Genomic DNA, 15,409 nt, shown 5'->3' on the forward strand with positions numbered 1-15,409 from the left:
TATTATTATTATTATTATTATTATTATTATTAATTATTATTATAGTATTCTCCAATGACAAGCCTATCCTGACACCAAGGCCAGGCTGCCTTGTGAACCTCATGACCTTGTCATTGGTTAGTTTTTCTAAAATAAAATGTTTGTACAAGACTTATCATCAAGCCATGGTTTTATTATATGCAGTTTATAAATGGTATTTCAGTAGAACAAGGAGTCTTGTGTGAAGATACACGTGTCATAGGCCCATAATCAAGCCATGGCTTGTCATGGGATGTCAGTAGAGTATCATTCCCATCTAGGGACTCTTGTTTTGAAGATGTGTTATATGCTTATGATCAAGCTATGGCTTGGGATGTCATGGGAGATACATAAATGGTATTCAAACATTCAGAAAATAAAATAGAAGACATTTATCTTTAGTTTTATACATGCTTCACAGGTCACTTTTCACCCAGTGCAATGGAATGCTACTCCAAGAGTTGGTTCTCTAGAAAATCTACACTATACCCCTGGTGGGGGAAAAGTAACAGTATGTAAATTACAAGCTGATTTTTTCTTCTCTGAGTGATGTGTATTTCAGCACCAGACGTTTGCTACACATGCCATTTTTAATCGTGTATAATTGACACCAAAAACGGCCAAGATTGTAAACCAGTCCTCATAGTTACCAAGCCAGGCACAGCATTTGAACTCAGACTCCAAACTTGAATATTTTATCTTTTATAACTTTGTTCCAAGAGCAGTTATAAACCTGAATATTGTGGCATGAACTCTTACCCAGTTTGAGTCATGAAACATTTGGCATGAACCCTAACCCAAGAGCCATTAGAATCATGAGAATTTTGGCTTGAAGCAGTTGTTTGTATTTCTTCATACATGCAAGATTTCAATGAGATTAAACAACTTTTAAGCTGGATTATTTGTTTTGAGTCTTGAGTTCAGTTTTTGTCCTGAGATTTTGTTACTGTGGAGACCAGTCAGTGACTAGCATCACATAATAAACTGACAGATCAGACTATGTTGTTATTTGTACTTGTGATTCAAAGCATGGAGAATAATGCTGGAATTTGGATAAAACTATGTGATCTGATCATCAGCTGCTGCCATTTGACAAATGATCAATAAATATTCATATTTTAAAGTTGCAGTTGTAAAATACCAGTCAATTTGTAAATAACCAGTCAAGTTTGTAAAATACCAGTCAGTTTGTAAATAACCAGTCAATTTTTAAATAATCAGTCAATTTTGTAAATAAATTGTCTATTTGTAAATAACCAGTTTGTAAACAACCAGTTTGTAAATAACCAGTCAGTTTGTACATGACCAGTCAGTTTGTAAATAACCAGTCAATTTGTAAATAACCAGTCAGTTTGTAAATAACCAGTCAATTTGTTCACTGATATCTTGCCAAAACATGCTGTTTTTCAAGTAAACTGAAGTGTCAAACGAGAGGAATTGTGCTACACTGAATTTCGCTGCAAAAATACCTAGTGCTTAATCAGATGAAATAATCAGATTTGCTCTTGCTTGAACTGATCTGCTAATAAATTAGGTAATGGTACGTCTGGGTCTATGTCAGTCACAGTTGGAATGTTAGATATGGGTCTGTGTTAGACACTGATTGACACACATTATGACAGTGTAGCAGCTTTCTGTGTACTTGACTTCTATATCAAATCTGGAATCTTTTCATTTCATGAGAGATGAGCTGGACAACACGTAGTGACTTGACAAATCCTGTTATGTGTGCCTCATATATTTTCTAAATTGATCTAACAGCTTTGATGTAATCCTCAGCTGTCTTTCTGGTTTGGCACACTGATAGTTTATCAGCCTTTTGTGAGTCATCCTCGTCTATGTTGTAGGTTTCTGGGGATTTCTTGGTCTAATTTAATTTTTTGGCTCTGGGATTTTATGAACCTTTTCTATGTGCTCTCTCCTTGTTCTGCACCTCTTCTGCTTCTTCAGTCTTCTTCCTCCGACTCCTTAGTCAAATTTTGGTTTTATGGGATTGTTTTGTTTAAAGAACTACTTCTACAACTACTACTATTACTACTTTGTTTCTGCTGCATTGAATTTCAGGAAATATTTTTCTTAATTCCATGCTTTTATGGCTGCATGAGAAACATTTTGGAGTTAGCAGGTAGTTATGTTATACAGAAACATGGTATGGTATATGGATTTAATTTTAAATATAATAGTTACAATTACATGTATTCATTTGTCTGTATATATCTGAATAATATTTACTAAGGAGTTGATATGTTTTCATTAGATTTAAGCCTGTCATCTGTGTATTTGGTTATAGAACAAGGTCTGAAACATTTGGTCCAATTATGTGACCATTATTTCTAATTTCTCAAGTAATCATACATAATCCCATTTCCCAATCATGATACAATCCAGTGTGTTAAAAATAACCAAACAAATTGTGACTCTTATGATTACAAAGTTTTCACTTGTTTCTTGTCTAATTTTTTTTACATGCAATTTAGGAAGTTTGTGCATTTCTAGAAACAGATACATGTATGCAACTCTTTCCTATTCCAACAATGTATTGTTTCTTCACTGTTGGATTATACACAGTTATTTCCCTTTATATAGTATTGCTACAGTCAGCACATGTTTTCAACATTGTTCTCCTTTTGTTTTGCAAAATTTAATATTGAGACAGCATCTAAATTTAAATTAATAAACTTCAAAAGCAACATTACATGTTTTATTTGTCAGTCCTTGTTTGTATTTGAGAGAGAGAATTTTAAACTCAAGAAGATATGGTTAACAGTTATTTTTAAAAAAATTGCATTTGTTTGAAAGTCACATGTTCATGGAAGATAATGATCTACACCCAAATGATTTATTGCTTATCATAATTACCATACAATGATAAATGTATGTATCATATCATACAGTGATAAATGTATGTATCATATCATACAGTGATATATGTATGTATCATATCATACAATGATATATGTATGTATCATATCATACAGCGATATATGTATCATATCATACAGTGATATATGTATGTATCATATCATACAATTATATTTGTATCATATCATACAGTGATATGTGTATGTATCATATCATAGTGTTATATGTATCATATCATAGTGATATGTGTATGTATCATATCATACAGATATATCTGTATGTATCATACCATACACTGACATATGTATGTATCATACCATACACTGATATATGTATGTATCATATAATTGTGTTATATGTATGTATCATATCATACAGTGATATATGTATGTATCATACCATCCAGTGATATATGTATGTATCATATCATAGTGTTATATGTATCATATCATACAGTGATATATGTATGTATCATACCATACACTGATATATGTATGTATCATACCATAGTGTTATATGTATGTATCATACCATACAATGATATATGTATGCATTATACCATACACTGATATATGTATGTATGATACCATACAGTGATATATGTATGTATCATATCATACAGTGATAGATGTATGTATCATATCATACAGTGATAGATGTATGTATCATATCATACAGTGATATATGTATGTATCATATCATACAGTGATATATGTATGTATCATATCATACAGTGATATATGTATGTATCATATCATACAGTGATATATGTATCATACTATACACTGATATATGTATGTATCATACCATACATTGATATATGTATGTATCATATCATAGTGTTATATGTATCATATCATACAGTGATATATGTATGCATTATATCATACAGTGATATATGTGTGGATGATACCATACAGTGATATATGTATGTATCATATCATACAGTGATATATGTATGTATGATATCATACAGTGATATATGTATGTATCATATCATAGTGTTATATGTATGTATCTTACCATACACTGATATATGTATGCATCATGCCATACAGTGATATATGTATGTATCATATCATACGGTGATATATGTATGTATCATATACAGTGATATATGTATTATACCATAGTGATATATGTATGTGTCATGCCATGCAGTGATATATGTATGTATCATACCATGTAGTAATATATGTATGTATCATATCATTCAGTGATATATGTATGTATTACACCATGCAATGATATATGTATATATCATACCATGCAGTGATATATGTATGTATCATACTATATAGTGATATATGTATGTATCATACCATACAGTGATATATATATATATATATATATATATATATATATATATATATATATATATATATATATATATATATATATGTATGTATCATACCATACAGTGATAGATGTATGTATCATATAATACAGTGATATATGTATCATATCATAGTGTTATATGTATGTATCGTACCGTACAGTGATATATGTATGTATCATACCATAAAGTGATATATGTATATATCATACCATACAGTGATTTATGTATGTATCATACCATACAGTGGTATATGTATGTGGGGCCCCGAGTGGTCTAAAGCACTCTCTGTTACAGATCACTGTCATCTCACCTCTGACTCCATGGGTTCGAGTCTAGGATTCGGCCAATGTGGGTATGTGAGAAAGCTTGCCAGTAACTTCTCGTGGGTCGGTGGTTCTTCCTGGGATTTTCCCGGGTTCTTCCTCCACCATTAATACTGGTCGACATGCATAGCCTATCATGTGCTGAAAAATGGCGTTAAACACAACAACAACTTATATGTATCTTACCATACAGTGATATATGTATGTATCTTACCATACAGTGATATATGTATGTATCATACCATACAGGATATATGTATCATATGCCGTTGTACAGAGCTGGAGAATCTGTTTCTCTCTTTAATGGTCATGGTTTTGCAGTCAATATGAAAGGCACAACTCTTTGAGGAAAATACATTCTAGTCCCATTTCTCTTTCTTTCAGCCTCTTTATAAATGATGTGTACATAAAGTATACATTTGTGTGGCCCTTTGACAGTCCTGTCAAGTCAGGTTCTGGATACATTTGTTTGGTCATTTTGACTGCGCTATATAGACAGGTTCAGGATACATGTGGTTCCTTTTGAATGTCCTTTATATACAGGGTCTGGACAAATTTCTGTAGCCCTTTGACTGTCCATTATAGACAGGTTCTTGACACACTTATATGGACCTTTGACTGTCCAATCTGCTGTATTTATGCTTCTGTTTGACATCTGGGCTGTTTTTCTGCATTAAGTTGCACTTGTACCAACAAAGATAAACCCTTAAACAAAAGTTTGATAAACTTTGTACATGTTCTTTTACTTTTTAGGAATGACTTAAATTAAATGACATGTGTTGATGTTTTTAAAGTTAGGTTAAATTATTTGTATCCAGCATGTATGTTGTTAAGGTTAGGGTTAATTTATTTCAAGTATACATACCCAGCATGGATGTTGTTAAAGTTAGGGTTAGGTTAATTAAATTGTATGTACCCAGCATATATGTTGTTAAGGTTAGGGTTAATTTATTTCAAGTATACATACCCAGCATGGATGTTGTTAAAGTTAGGGTTAGGTTAATTAAATTGTATGTACCCAGCATGGATGTTGTTAAGGTTATTGTTAGGTTAATTAAATTATATATACCCAGCATGGATGTTGTTAAGGTTAGGGTTAATTTATTTAAAGTATACATACCAGTATCAAAAAACTTTGTTAAAAAATGTCTCAGTGAGCTTGATACCAAGAAAGCTACAGGACTTGATCAGACTGGTCCACGACTCATTAAATCTTCTGCCTCTGCTATTGTAGATAGTATAACATTCATAATTAATTTAAGTATTGCAACCTCATCTGTCCCCAAAATATGCAAAACTGCAAAAGTAACTTTTATTCACAAATCTAGTTACTACCGACCAATCTCAATACTACCAAACTTGTCAAAATTAATTGAAAAACATGTCCATGACTCATTCATGGCATATTTAACCAAATACTTGCTGTTACACCCTAATCAATCAGGCTTTAGACAGAAACATTCCTGTGAGACTGTCTTGATCTCCCTAACTGATAAACGGCTTCAAGTACTTGACCAAGGTAGAATAATAGGATCTGTATTTGTAGATTTCAGGAAAGATTTTGACATGGTGGATCATGAAATCCTTTTGAAGAAACTGAAAATCTACCAGTGTGATGAAAGAACAATTAGATGGTTTACTTCTTACTTAAGTGAGAGAACACAACATGTTTACATAAATAATGTTCTGTATGAACCTGGAACAGTTAGATATGGAGTACCACAAGGCTCAATTCTAGGTCCATTACTATTCATTTTATTTATTAATGACCTACCACTTTTACTAAGAGACTCAGTATCATCAACAGATCTCTATGCAGATGACACAACATTGTCAAACATCCAAAACACAAAGTATGAACTCGAAATTTCTTTACAGAATGACCGAAACAAATTTGAAAACTGGTGCACATGCAATGGCATGGTGGTAAATACTGGTAAAACTAAAATATTACTTATATCAACACGGCATAGAAGGACAACTCTTGATAGTGATGAACTATATCTGACATGGAAGGATAAAAATTTTCAAATGGTCTGTCATGATGGACTACTTGGTGTTCAGGTAGATAATAACCTATCATGGACTGAACATATCAAACATGTCAGTAAAAAAGTCAATTCAAGTTTATGGCTTCTCAGTAGAATAAGACATTTTCTCGCTGAAAGGCACAGAAAACTATTTTATAACAGTTACATACAACCCTATTTAGACTACTGTAGTACAGTATGGGGTAATTCAAATGATAAAAACATAGCAAAGCTGGAACATCTTCAAAAAAGAGCATTTGGGCTAATATCAATCCAGAAAGAAAGCAAGGAAAATTTAGCTGGTAGGTTAAAAATATTACCTATTAAAGACCGAATCTGTTTGAGAAAAGCCAAATTAATGTACAGGATATCTCATAATATTGCTCCTGAATATTTACAATCACTATTCCAGTATAGGCTACCTGTTAATACTCCCCACCTGCGATCCATGTCTACCAAACAGTATAAAATTCCCAAACCAAATAAGGAGTTATTTAAAAAAAGTTTCCAATACTCTGGAACTCTGCTCTGGAATAGTATTCCAGTTGAGATTAGAAATGCCCACTCTATTTCCTTCTTCCAAACCCAATATATCCAGTGGCTTCAGAGATGCAGCTTAAATAAATAAATTCCTTTGTATCAGGGCCTCAAGGTAGATTAGTTTTTAGCTAATTGTGTTACCCTTTTTAAATAAGGTCATTAACTATACCCAGCATGGATGTTGTTACAGTTAGGGTTAGGTTAATTAAATTGCATGTACCCAGCATGGATGTTGTTAAGGTTAGGGTTAATTTATTTGAAGTACACATACCCAGTATGGATGTTGTTAAGGTTAGGGTTACTTCAATTTAATTACATGTACCCAGCATGGATGTTGTTCATGGTGATGATTCCATTGGATACAGATGGCTAGGCAAGTATACATGTAAATTTTTATTCGCATTCCTTTACATGTACTTCACTTTTTTACCCGTCATGATGATCCAGTTTTGTGTCTGTTCCAAACAATGCAATTTGCACTGTTATTTGAACTGGTGGATAGGAGAAGGGCTCCTGTTGTATCCACAGAGGAACCATCTGTTGTTGGTATGTGGATAAGGGAAGGACTCCAACTGTGTCCACTAAAGAGGCATATTTTGTTGGCTATGTGGAAGTGCTATTGTATCCGGAGAGGGGACTATCTTTTGTTTGGGTATGAGGATGGTAGAAAGGCTCTAGCTGTATCCACAGAAGGACCATCACTGTTGCATTTTAAAATAGGAGAACAACACCTATTTTATCTAGAGAGGGGCCATCTGTTGTTGGGTCTGTGGATGGGGTAAGAACTCCTATTGTATCCCCAAAAGAGTGCTATTTTGTTGGGTCTTTTGAATGGGAGGAGCTGTTGAATCCACAGAGACAATCTTTTGTTGGGTATGTTGATTGGGAAAGGGCTCCTGTTGTATTCACAGAAAGACCATCTTTTGTTGGGTCTATGAATTTATGCATTGTGGCAACCATGAAGAACACAAGAATTGATCTACCATGAAAGCAACTACATTAATGCACAGTTAATTAATTAATCTCAGTTCACAGTTAATTAATTAATATCAGTTCTTGCTACCTGGGTATCAACTCTGTTGTAAAGGTTTCATGACATTTGTACATGTTGAAATTTTATCTTAAGATTTTTAGCTCTAATGGTCATACACCAGAAGAATTTTTGGGTTAGCTTATACCAGTCATTCATCCAAGTTTGTTATTGATACACATGCTAAAAAATCTGAAGGATAGCCATTTAACACTTTCTGTTCTAGTTTTATAAAGTAACGACTAATTATCAAAAAGCCCAGTTCAAGAATAAGGAAGATTGCAGGATGTGGGGATGCAGGTCAATTCAGCTAGAACTCATTAAGGTTGGGGTACACATGATGCATCACTGAGTAATCATTCAAGTAGGGGCACACATGATGCTTCACTCAGTACTCATTAAGGTGGGGGTACACATGATGCATCACTGAGTACTTGTTAAAGTAGGGGTACACATGATGCTTCACTGAGTACTCATTAAGGTTGGGGTACACATGGTGCTTCACTGAGTAATCATTTAAGTAGGGGTACACATGATGCTTCACTGAGTAATGATTTAAGTAGGTGCACACATGATGAATCACTGAGTACTTGTTAAAATAGGGGTACACATGATGCTTCACTGAGTATTCACTAAAGTAGGGGTACACATGATGCTTCACTGAGTACTCATTAAGGTTGGGGTACACATGATGCATCACTGAGTACTTGTTAAAGTAGGGTTACACATGATGCTTCACTGAGTAATCATTAAGGTTGGGGTACACATGATGCATCATTGAGTTCTTATTAAAGTAGGGGCACACATGCTGCTTCATTCAGTACTCATTAAGGTTGGCGTACACATGATGCATCACTGAGTACTCATTAAGGTTGGGGTACACATCGTGCTTCACTGAGTAATCATTTAAGTAGGGGTACACATGATGCTTCACTGAGTGATGATTTAAGTAGGTGCACACATGATGAATCACTGAGTACTTGTTAAAATAGGGGTACACATGATGCTTCACTGAGTAATCATTTAAGTAGGGGCACACATGATGCTTCACTGAGTAATGATTTAAGTAGGTGCACACATGATGAATCACTGAGTACTTGTTAAAATAGGGGTACACATGATGCTTCACTGAGTATTCACTAAAGTAGGGGTACACATGATGCATCATTGAGTTCTTATTAAAGTAGGGGCACACATGCTGCTTCATTCAGTACTCATTAAGGTTGGCGTACACATGATGCATCACTGAGTACTCATTAAGGTTGGGGTACACATGATGCATCACTGATCACTCATTAAAGTAGGGGCAAACATGATGCTTCACTGATTAATCATTAAAGTAGGGGTACACATGATGCATCACTGAGTACTCATTAAAGTAGGGGCACACACGATGCATCACTGTGTACTCATTAAGGTTGGGGTACACATGATGCATCACTGATTACTCATTAAAGTAGAGGCACACATGATGCTTAACTGAGTAATCATTTAAGTAGGGGCACACATGCTTTACTCAGTACTCATTAAAGTAGGGGTACACATGCTGCATCACTGAGTAATCATTAAGGTTGGGGTACACATGATGCATCACTGAGTAATCTATGAAGTAGGGGCACACATGATGCTTCAATGAGTACTCATTAAGGTTGAGGTACACATGATGCTTCACTGAGTACTCATTAAGGTTGGGGTACACATCGTGCTTCACTGAGTAATCATTTAAGTAGGGGTACACATGATGCTTCACTGAGTAATGATTTAAGTAGGTGCACACATGATGAATCACTGAGTACTTGTTAAAATAGGGGTACACATGATGCTTCACTGAGTAATCATTTAAGTAGGGGCACACATGATGCTTCACTGAGTAATGATTTAAGTAGGTGCACACATGATGAATCACTGAGTACTTGTTAAAATAGGGGTACACATGATGCTTCACTGAGTATTCACTAAAGTAGGGGTACACATGATGCATCATTGAGTTCTTATTAAAGTAGGGGCACACATGCTGCTTCATTCAGTACTCATTAAGGTTGGCGTACACATGATGCATCACTGAGTACTCATTAAGGTTGGGGTACACATGATGCATCACTGATCACTCATTAAAGTAGGGGCAAACATGATGCTTCACTGATTAATCATTAAAGTAGGGGTACACATGATGCATCACTGAGTACTCATTAAAGTAGGGGCACACACGATGCATCACTGTGTACTCATTAAGGTTGGGGTACACATGATGCATCACTGATTACTCATTAAAGTAGAGGCACACATGATGCTTCACTGAGTAATCATTTAAGTAGGGGCACACATGCTTTACTCAGTACTCATTAAAGTAGGGGTACACATGCTGCATCACTGAGTAATCATTAAGGTTGGGGTACACATGATGCATCACTGAGTAATCTATGAAGTAGGGGCACACATGATGCTTCAATGAGTATTCATTAAGGTTGGGGTACACATGATGCTTCACTGAGTACTCATTAAGGTTGGGGTACACATGATGCACCACTGAGTACTCTTTAAAATAGGGGCACACATGATGCATCACTGAGTACTCTTTAAAGTAGGGGTACACATGATGCTTCACTGAGTAATCGTTAAAGTAGAGGCACACATGATGCTTCACTGTGTAATCATTAAATTAGGGACACTTAATGTTTCACTGAGTACTCATTAAGGTTGGGGTATGTATAATGCGTCACTGAGTACTCATTAGAGTAGGGGTACACATGATGCTTTACTGTATACTAACTAATGTTTGGGGGGGATACATGATGCTTCACTATACTAATTAATGTTTGGGGGGATCCTTGATGTTTCACCCACTACTCATTTAAGAAAGAAGAGAACAATACACTTCACACAGTACTTGTTAAAGTGTGTGCTGGGGGGGGTACATGACACTTAAGCTGGAGCTCCTGACAGTTGTGACATATATGATGACTGAGTACTCATTAATGTGACATACATGATGATTGAGTACTCATTAATGTGGGCTGATACATGATGCCTCAACCCTTACCTTACTCTTTTAAGTGGAAAATATATTTGCCATTTCACCAAGAATTCGTTTAAGTGGAAAATATATTTGCCATTTCACCCGGAACTCATTATGGAGGGGGAGAGGTTGTTACATGGTATTTCAGTTGGCACTTGTTAAATTATTAACATCTTGTGAGTGACACAGCAAGAAATAAAAAACCAATTCTAAAACCTGTCCTAAATTGGACATAAGTCTTAGTTAAGATATTACATTGAGATCATTGAGTTCAGATTCTGTGCTGATGATGTCTGGACCAAAGTCCCAGTCAGAAACTGCCTGAGTACAAAATTTAAACTCTTGGTCAAATTTCAAAACTTTCAAACTCCTAAAACTTCCCTCAGAATAATGTTAGTAAAATATGAAATTGATAATCATATTTTAAAAAACGTTATTTTTATGCTCCGATGGTTTCATGACAAGAGACCAGAGTTTGAAATGGCACCTACCTACAACAGAATTCCCTGATCACATGACTGTCACATGATGTATTAATGATGTTCATCTTTTATTACCAGATTGTAGATGAGAAAGTAAAGTGGGAAGCAGAGTCCAAAGTGGAGACATTGGACAAAATCTCCCACACCCCAGGGGGTGGAAATGTCAAAGTATGATCTGATCTTCATATATACAGGTTTGCCGAGTCAGCAAAAATGACCATTCTGTCCCTACCACCTACTCTACATCATTAAAGAACAGCATAATTTGGCTTTAGTGATATTTTGCCAAAACTGATGAAACCTTTTAAAAAGATATGATTCTTATAGTTGCTGATATTAAATCCAGTACACTGTATTCATTTAAAAAAACCTTTGCAGACAGTTTTATAGATAATAATGGATTTTTGATGTGGATGAACACTGACATTGTGGAAATAGTCTGGTATAAGCTCTTTCATATATTACAATATATGGTCACATGGTTCACCATCTGGGTTAACCCTAGGTGGAAGGATTACATAAACCCAGTATGCACAAGAATTATTCTACTGATTTTAATTACATAAACCAAACATTCTCTAATGGATTGATATTAATGCTAAAATAGTTTAATTTTATAACATAATAAACAATTTGTGATAGTTTTTAAATTATAGAGCTGCCCATCACAATTTTGTATCATTTGCTGTCCACTGTGATAGCACTGTGATGGCATATAGGTCAGTCACACAAGCCCAAACTTATATCGGCCAATTTAGTGCTTTTAGAGTAGTGCAAAAGACTGGCTTAAACATTCAGCCCAAGTTTGCATCCATTTCAGCCTATTATCCATTTAAATGTTTAACAATGATTTTATAAAAGGCCACTCAAAACTTCATCCTGAGACATACCAAAACTTAGTGTAGGCATATTGGCATTTGAAAATAAGACCACATCAAAACTTTGTTGTCATATTGGCATTTGAAAATAAGAGTACATCAAAACTTAGTGTAGGCATATTGGCATTTGAAAATAAGACGATATCCAAACTTAGTCTCGGCATATTGGCATTTGAAAATGCGACTATTATATCAAAACTTAGTATAGACATATTGGCATTTGAAAATAAGACGATATCCAAACTTAGTCTCGGCATATTGGCATTGAAAATAAGACTATATCAAAACTTAGTGTATGCATATTGGCATTCAAATTAAGACTATATCAAAACTTAGTCTTGGCATATTGGCATTTGAAAATAAGACTATATCAAAACTTAGTCTTGGCATATTGGCATTTGAAAATATGAATATATCCAAACTTAGTATCAGCATATTGGCATTTGAAAATGTGACTATTATATCAAAACTTAGTTTAGACATGTTGGCATTTGAAAATAAGACGATATCCAAACTTAGTCTCGGCATATTGGCATTGAAAAAAAGACTATATCAAAACTTAGTGTATGCATATTGGCATTCAAAATAAGACTGTATCAAAACTTAGTCTCGGCGTATTGGCATTTGAAAATAAGACTATATCATAACTTAGTGTGAGCATATTGGCATTTGAAAATAAGACAATATCAAAACTTATTGTAGTTATATTGGCATTTGAAAATTAGACTACATCAAAACTTAGTGTAGTCATACTTGCATTTGAAAATAAGACTATATCAAAACTTAGTCTCAGCTTATTGGCATTTGAAAATAGGACGATATCCAAACTTAGTCTCAGCATATTGGCATTTGAAAATAAGACGATATCAAAACTTAGTGTAGGTATATTTGTATTTGAAAATAAGACTACATCAAAACTTAGTGTAGGCATATTGGCATTTGAAAATAAGACTATATCAAAACTTAGTGTATGCATATTGGCATTGAAAATAAGACTATATCAAAACTTAGTGTATGCATATTGGCATTGAAAATAAGACTATATCAAAACTTAGTCTCAGCATATTGGCATTGAAAATAAGACTATATCAAAACTTAGTCTCAGCATATTGGCATTGAAAATAAGACTATATCAAAACTTAGTCTTGGCATATTGGCATTTGAAAATAAGACAATATCCAAACTTAGTCTCGGCATATTGGCATTGAAAATAAGACTATATCAAAACTTAGTCTCAGCATATTGGCATTGAAAATAAGACTATATCAAAACTTAGTCTTGGCATATTGGCATTTGAAAATAAGACAATATCCAAACTTATTCTCACCATATTGGCATTAAAAAAAGACTATATCAAAACTTAGTCTCGGCATATTGGCATTCAAAATAAGACTATATCAAAACTTAGTCTCGGCATATTGGCATTTGAAAATAAGACTATATCCAAACTTTGTTTCGGCATATTGGCATTGAAAATAAGACTATATCAAAACTTAGTATTGGCATATTGGCATTTGAAAATAAGACAATATCCAAACTTAGTCTCGGCATATTGGCATTGAAAATAAGACTATGTCAAAACTTAGTGTAGTCATATTGGCATTGAAAATAAGACTGTATCAAAACTTAGTCTCGGCATATTGGCATTTGAAAATAAGACTATATCAAAACTTTGTATAGACATATTGGCATTTGAAAATAAGACGATATCCAAACTTAGTCTTGGCATATTGGCATTTGAAAATACGACTATATCAAAACTTAGTATAGACATATTGGCATTTGAAATTAAGACTATATCAAAACTTAGTATAGGCATAATGGCATTGAAAATAAGACTATATCAAAACTTAGTCTCGGCATATTGGCATTGAAAATAAGACTATATCCAAACTTAGTATCAGCATATTGGCATTTGAAAATGTGACTATTATATCAAAACTTAGTTTAGACATGTTGGCATTTGAAAATAAGACGATATCCAAACTTAGTCTCGGCATATTGGCATTGAAAAAAAGACTATATCAAAACTTAGTGTATGCATATTGGCATTCAAAATAAGACTGTATCAAAACTTAGTCTCGGCATATTGGCATTTGAAAATAAGACTATATCATAACTTAGTGTGAGCATATTGGCATTTGAAAATAAGACAATATCAAAACTTATTGTAGTTATATTGGCATTTGAAAATTAGACTACATCAAAACTTAGTGTAGTCATACTTGCATTTGAAAATAAGACTATATCAAAACTTAGTCTCAGCTTATTGGCATTTGAAAATAGGACGATATCCAAACTTAGTCTCAGCATATTGGCATTTGAAAATAAGACGATATCAAAACTTAGTGTAGGTATATTTGTATTTGAAAATAAGACTACATCAAAACTTAGTGTAGGCATATTGGCATTTGAAAATAAGACTATATCAAAACTTAGTGTATGCATATTGGCATTGAAAATAAGACTATATCAAAACTTAGTGTATGCATATTGGCATTGAAAATAAGACTATATCAAAACTTAGTCTCAGCATATTGGCATTGAAAATAAGACTATATCAAAACTTAGTCTTGGCATATTGGCATTTGAAAATAAGACAATATCCAAACTTAGTCTCGGCATATTGGCATTGAAAATAAGACTATATCAAAACTTAGTGTATGCATATTGGCATTGAAAATAAGACTATATCAAAACTTAGTCTCAGCATATTGGCATTGAAAATAAGACTATATCAAAACTTAGTCTTGGCATATTGGCATTTGAAAATAAGACAATATCCAAACTTAGTCTCGGCATATTGGCATTGAAAATAAGACTATATCAAAACTTAGTCTCAGCATATTGGCATTGAAAATAAGACTATATCAAAACTTAGTCTTGGCATA

General features: G+C 33.9%; 1 protein-coding gene across 1 annotated transcript in view; it reads left to right on the plus strand.

Moving 5' to 3' along the window:
* The window catches only part of LOC149791149 (uncharacterized), a 206,793-nt gene that overhangs the window by 147,261 nt on the left and 44,123 nt on the right, over nt 1–15,409 (plus strand). Inside the window, exon 11 of the mRNA XM_089971310.1 lies at nt 11,719–11,808. Within this exon, the coding sequence (XP_089827436.1) occupies nt 11,719–11,808 (90 nt within the window). The remainder of the gene's footprint in view (nt 1–11,718; nt 11,809–15,409) is intronic.

Source organism: Sinohyriopsis cumingii, chromosome 9 (assembly GCF_028554795.1).
Source record: "Sinohyriopsis cumingii isolate HCF-2022 chromosome 9, ASM2855479v2, whole genome shotgun sequence".
In the NCBI taxonomy this organism is placed as follows: domain Eukaryota; kingdom Metazoa; phylum Mollusca; class Bivalvia; order Unionida; family Unionidae; genus Sinohyriopsis; species Sinohyriopsis cumingii.